General features: G+C 37.4%; 1 protein-coding gene across 7 annotated transcripts in view; it reads left to right on the top strand.

Annotated features, from left to right (window-relative positions):
- Nucleotides 1-6,534, top strand: part of SON (SON DNA binding protein) — a 33,505-nt gene that overhangs the window by 11,461 nt on the left and 15,510 nt on the right. For 4 of the 7 annotated variants that reach the window (XM_029939021.1, XM_029939025.1, XM_029939022.1 and 1 more), the window contains 4 exons: nucleotides 1-246; nucleotides 2,010-2,170; nucleotides 4,111-4,257; nucleotides 4,433-4,621. In XM_029939021.1, the coding sequence (XP_029794881.1) occupies nucleotides 1-246; nucleotides 2,010-2,170; nucleotides 4,111-4,257; nucleotides 4,433-4,621 (743 nt within the window). Of the gene's footprint in view, nucleotides 247-2,009; nucleotides 2,171-2,399; nucleotides 3,945-4,110; nucleotides 4,258-4,421; nucleotides 4,622-4,736; nucleotides 5,514-6,534 lie in introns of those variants that run through there. The other 3 variants (XM_029939024.1, XM_029939026.1, XM_029939027.1) reach the window with 3 other exon arrangements.

Here is a 6,534-nt window from a genome sequence, read left to right as displayed (position 1 = left end):
GCACCCCCAGCCGTCGCAGCCGCACCCCCAGCCGCCGCAGCCGCACCCCCAGCCGCCGCAGCCGCACCCCTAGCCGCAGGAGAAGATCAAGGTCTGTGGTAAGGAGACGAAGCTTTAGTATCTCACCAGTAAGATTAAGGAGATCACGAACGCCTTTGAGAAGAAGGTTTAGCAGATCTCCCATTCGTCGTAAAAGATCCAGGTCGTCTGAGAGAGGCAGATCACCTAAACGCCTGACGGATTTGAGTAAGTAATTGTAAAATGTATTGGCCTTGTAATAGAGAATGATGTAAATCTGTTTTTTCTGATCTTTGAGTCAGATGGGATATTTTGGAGTATTGGTATAGATAAATGTTTCTGTCTTTAAATTTCCATATAGTTGATTTTTGGGCAACATGGGTTTGAACTGGATGGATCCACGTATACATGGATTTTTTGATAAAATATTAGTATTGTAAATGTATTTTCATTATGGTTTTCTTAATGTTCTCTTTAGCACACAGCATGTAATACATATATAAAATCTGTGTTAATTATCTATTTATGTTATCAGTAGGCTTCCAGTCAACAGTATACTATCATAGTTAAGTTTTGGGGGAGTCAATAGTTCTATGTCATTTTCAACTACAAGGGAGTCAGTGCTTTTAACCTTTCTTGTTCAAGGGTCAACTAATTAGATTATGGGTTTTAGAAAATGTAGCGATAAGTAAATTTGTAGTTAAGAGTTAAAAAAAACCTGCTTTGGAGTATGTTAGAACCAGGTGTTTCCATATTTGAATGTTTTAGTTTGCTTGAACTATTTCTCGTAACTAAAAATGGAAAGTAGAAGTCTAATTAAAGATAGGCTGGTATATGCTGAGCTTGTTTTATTATATGTATGCCAACATAGATCCTTGTACACAAGCCTATAATTACAGTGTGTGTGTTTTAAATAAGTTACATGTTTGAAAATGGCAACCCAGGGCTGTTAAATGTGTGCAAAGGTAATTCTGATTGGTGTGATGGGTAATGAAAGTGAATAGGGAACTGTGTTGGTACACAGTTATTTTTTTTTTAATCTGGGTGGGTGATACTAGCAAAATAAAGTTTATTAAAATGATTTTAGTGTTTTAGTAATCTGCTTTTTCAAATAAAGTGCTCTAGTTTCCCTTGATTTAAGAACTAAAAGTGGATGGATAGTGGATGACTACTTGCAATAATGGATAATTTTATCATTATCTTAGTGGATTGAATATTTCCAGGTCAGGGTTGTCTAAAGAAAAAGACCCTAACAGAACAATAAGGGAAAATTCATTCACTTCAGCAAAAGTTGGGTGGTGGTGATGGTTTTTAATTTATTTTTAGAGAGAGCGTGCACAAGCGGGAGAGAAGGACAGAGAGGGAGAGAGAATCTCAAGCAGGCTCCATGCTGAGCACAGAGCCTGACACTAGGCTCAGTCCTGTGATCTTGGGATCATGACTTGAGCCAAAATCCAGAGTTGGACACTTAACCAACTGAGTCACCCAGGCGCCCTGAGTTCATAGAATTACATGTTGGAAGTGATTACAAGTTAGTAAAGGAGAGGTGGATGAAATGCATGTATATCTCTTTTAGCAAATAGTAACTTGCAAAAAATAGTATAATTTGGAGCACTCTGGAGAGGGGTGTTAAATTCTGGCTTGTTAGAAGACATGGTGCTTGAACTTGGGCTTAAAGAGTGATTTAAAATATCAGATTAGAACGAAAGTAATTTTAAGGGCATGATACTTCCAGAAAAAGGGCTGTGCAGGTGTGTGTCTTAGAGTGTCTGGCAGGGTTCTATAATTCAGCAATTTCGTATAGTGTGTGACTGGGAAGGTAAATGTGGACTTAATATGGACATTTGCTTAAAAACTGACCTAAAGTGTGGTTTGATCACAGCTCTGTGTTAGGACAGAAAATTGATGCCTTTAATTTTGTTAGTATATAAGATTTTAGATAAAATGTATTTAGTCTTATAGGAAAACTGCTTATGTTTTTCCTCTTCCAGATAAGGCTCAATTACTTGAAATAGCCAAAGCTAATGCAGCTGCCATGTGTGCTAAGGCTGGTGTTCCTTTACCGCCAAACCTAAAGCCTGCACCTCCACCTACAATAGAAGAGAAAGTTGCTAAAAAGTCAGGAGGAGCTACCATAGAAGAACTAACTGAGGTAAGCTAGACAGAATTCGTTTACATTCTTAAATGGATTATTTCAGTGATGTTGACTCTGGAGCGTGCCAAAACCCGAATTGTGGGCTGAACTGATAATGGCTGGCACCGAGTGGCCAAAACCCGAAATACAGATGTGGCAGCGGCAGAAGCTCTGTTTAGCAGGCCATTATCCGGGATGGCTAAGCTCCGCTAGCTAAAAGTTACTTCCCATTACTTTTGCTTTCCAGTTTTAGAAGCCAAACTGACTGAGGAGTGGGACGGTTCGTTTGAATGGAGGAGGTGTTGAGTGAGCAACACGCAGAAGCTCGCCTACAGTTTCGTTTCCATTCACGACGTGTTCACTGATCGCCACGAGTGTACTGCATATACGCAAAGACACAGACAATCTTCAGAAATGATCTTTTGCCACCGGAGCTTGGAAATTAATGAGAATAGCTGGCCATTGCCTGAAAGGAACTTCTTACGCATCAACATTTCGGGTTTTGGCTGTTTGGTACCAGCCATTGGTGATAATGGCCGGCCATTATCAGTTCTTCCTGCGGTTCGGGTTTTGGCAGTAACATATATTTTAGACACACTTACTTTTGTTTTTAAGAATTTGATCTTTTCAATTGAGGCTTTTTTTGGGCTTTGTTTTGTTAATATTATTATTTTTATTGTTTTTTTTTTGTTTGTTTTTTTTTTTTGTTTTGGGAGGACGCTGAAATACTGCTGCTAGGATCCAGAAATATCACACGGTTTCATATATTGAAACTTGTTATTGGCTAGCCTTATGCCAGCCTGCCACTGTTAATATATTCTGTTCCCCTTGGTTACAGGCTTGGTATATTCTGTGTTTTTTGGCCAATTGAGCTTTTTATCCTCTTGTAACATTTTCAATTGATAATGGATGTGACAAATTCTACTGCTTGTATAGACAAGTCCACCCAAATTTACTCTGACCTTTTTATAAAGCCAGGTAATGGAGTCTATTCCTTAGCTTCTCAGGAAGGAATTGACTTTGCTTTATGTGTCAGACCTCATCAATTAACATCCTCTCCATCATGCCTTATTATCCATTCTTGAATTTTGTCCCTTTAGAGACTCAGCTTACAAAACATTTATGGAGAGACACATTACCATCTAGCCCAGTTGTATATGTTTCAAAGTTTTTATTTTACCATGCATTTGGGGGTTCATATAGTTTCTTAATCTGTCTTCTCACTTAGATTTATTGCAATATGAATTGCAACTTTTTTTTTTAATTTAAGGAGTTAGTGAAGGCTTCTATTACTTGCTCATCAAATCTAAGCTCCTTATCTAAAATTTTCCCTGTGAACACTTAGTGTTTCCCTGTATGTTTCTAAGCCTCATTTTCAGTCCTGCTGTTCCTTCTAAGTCTCTCCCCTTTTTACTACCATCTAACTAGGATGACTCTCTTTTTTCTTGCCAATTCTTGTTCTTAACTATGAAAATCTGGCTTAGAACTCTTTAAGGAATAGCCCTTGGTTATCAATTTCTGCCTGATTCTGTTTTCTCCTAAGCTTTTATTCTTTCAGCACTTATGTACTCCGTTTGTATTATATCATTTTGCACTTGTTAATTGTGTTGCTCTGTAAAAGCGTTCCTCAATTATTTCATGTGTATGTAATTCTGTTTCTTGAACTAGATTGTAAGCTCCTTGGGAGCAGGGACCATATCTTCTACTTTTTTTTTTTTGTATTCCCTGGACAGTGCCCAGTACAGTGCTCTGCACATAGTAGGTGCTCAATAAATGTTGTTGACTGACTGAACAGCTAGAGTGTGTTTAAATAATAGCTCATAAGCTAAGCTACTTATTTTCAACCTATTGTTAATCTTGCTTTATTTCTGAAAGTTGGTTTTATGTGGTTTTGATTTCTTAAAAACTACATGTTCCACATAAAGTGTAAGATTTATCTTTTGTTTTTATTTTTTAAGAAATGCAAACAAATCGCACAGAGTAAAGAAGATGATGATGTAATAGTGAATAAGCCTCATGTTTCGGATGAAGAGGAAGAAGAACCTCCTTTTTATCATCATCCTTTTAAACTCAGTGAACCCAAACCCATTTTTTTCAATCTGAATGTGAGTATTAGTGTTTATCATTTGATGAAATAGCATAGGGATTATTTAAATAAAACTCAGATGGAATATAATTGTTTTAATATTTTATTAAATTCTGTAAGAAACTGTGAACAATTATTTTCAGATTATGTTGAAGTCTTTTGAGTTTTAATTAAGGAAACACATTATTTTTTAGATTGCTGCAGCAAAACCAACTCCACCAAAAAGCCAGGTAACATTAACAAAAGAGTTTCCCGTGTCCTCTGGATCTCAGCATCGTAAAAAAGAAGCAGATAGTGTTTATGGAGAGTGGGTTCCTGTAGAGAAAAATGGTGAAGAGAACAAAGATGATGATAATGTTTTCAGCAGCAATTTGCCCTCTGAGGTAAGTAAAAGGAATATTGTGTTGTTGTTTGTTTTTGTTTTTTGTTTTTAATACCTGAATCTCCCATTTTATTGTTACTTTATATCTGATTTGGCTTCTGTTTCACTCTTCTTAGGGCCGGGTTAAACGGCAGGGCCGGGTTAGACGACAGATGAAACAACCCGCAGCTTCTCATTTGACAGTAACTCGATGCAATTCACTTTGTGGAACCAAGCCACAAAGTGAAAAGCATCGAATTGCAGAGAACAGTGTTATCACATCCCTACCCAACATTGGGCCCTCCTTGCACTTATGGGAAGGTAGCCCAAGGTACAACTATTTAGCTTCCCGTTTTGCTTCGAGGCTCTATAGCTCTAGATTTTGGTGGTAGCAAATTTACTGGGTGGAGGGATTGAGTAGAGAGAGGCAGATCCTCAGGTTCAACACAAGAACTGAATTGGAAAAGGTCACTGTAGGCTGATGTGTGAGCATCTTGAATACGTAACTTAACCCATTGCACTTAAATAATGGCGTCTTACTATCTCTCTGGGTTTGTTGGATAGCCTTTAATTTAGTCATTTCCCTTCCCTGTGCTACCTTGGCCCTTTGGAATTCTTGTGTTTAACCTAATGCTCAGCCTTGGTACTCCATTTCCCTTCTCCTTCCCCTCTTTGCTACTATTAAAAGTTGGAGAAGTGGAATTGTCATCTTGAAATTTCCATGAGGCTATAGTTGTATCTTGTCAAAATGACGCAGTAATAACGCCACGTGTCAAAACAACCCCATTAAAATGCTGCCTGATTAATGTGCTGCTAAATATAGTGCACATGAAAACAGCAAGACTGTATATATATGTAAATATATATATATATATATATCTGTATCTTTGTATGTATCTCTGTATCTGTACCTTTGCTGTATCTTTTAATAAACAGTTTACTTTTATTTAACTTGTTGTGCAAAATCACGCTTGGGGGATCTGGGAGGGTGGAGAATTACTAGGGGGGGTGGGAGTTTTAAATGATACTGTAGACTAGTTATCACCTCTTGCCCTTGGTGCCAAAGCCCAGACGTTTGTCCAAGGATTGGACTAGATAATCTGATGCCCTTAAATGTGGGGCTTCTTCCCCACTTCCTTTTCTTGCAGTTCTGGGATACATAGGTCAGAGAGACCTGTTCTCTCCACCTCAGGTTCCTTTCATTGGCCATATCATCTTCCACTAAACACCTTCATTATTACAAATAGATAAATCCTGTTGTTTATAAAATCAGAAAGTGAACAGAACCCAAATCAGAAATCTGTTGATAGTATTTTTTTCCCCCTGACCTATTCATAGGTGACATTTTCACTGTTTTTTTGATCAGCATTTTAAGAGAGAGCACGTTCTATACAATGAAGCTGGACACAGTAGTTAACTAGTGCAACTTATGGTCACCAGTGATGATTTATATTTACATGGGATTCAGTAGTTGAAGTTAAGTTTTACTCATATCAGTGAGGAAGGGATAGCTGATATGGACAATATTTTAATGAAATCAGTTGAGTAGCTCAGTTGCTAATCTCCAGATTAGGCTACCTGCACATCTCAAGGGGGAAAGGTTAATTGACATTTCTAATTGACTTAAATCTTGTAGTTGCTAAATATAAATCGTGATAAGAGGACTGAACAGACTTACTTAGAAATTCTGATACATATGCTTTTAGTAATTTGCAGATTAAGCATCTAACAGAGTTGGAAAAAACAGGAAGATTATTTATGTCAAATATTTTTCAGCTTGAGTAAAGCTTCATAAATATTGAAAAGTTCCATGGGATTATCCTGAGAAGTGGTCATAAGTTTTTACTTCAGTTGAACTTGTGGAAAGTGCTTAGTGAATCCTGATGAGTGTTTCTTTTTTACTGAGACTTTATATATACCTGTGTGTGTGTATAT

Source organism: Suricata suricatta, chromosome 5, assembly GCF_006229205.1.
Source record: "Suricata suricatta isolate VVHF042 chromosome 5, meerkat_22Aug2017_6uvM2_HiC, whole genome shotgun sequence".
Taxonomy (NCBI): Eukaryota; Metazoa; Chordata; class Mammalia; order Carnivora; family Herpestidae; genus Suricata; species Suricata suricatta.
This window is presented reverse-complemented; position numbering and strand designations above follow the sequence as displayed.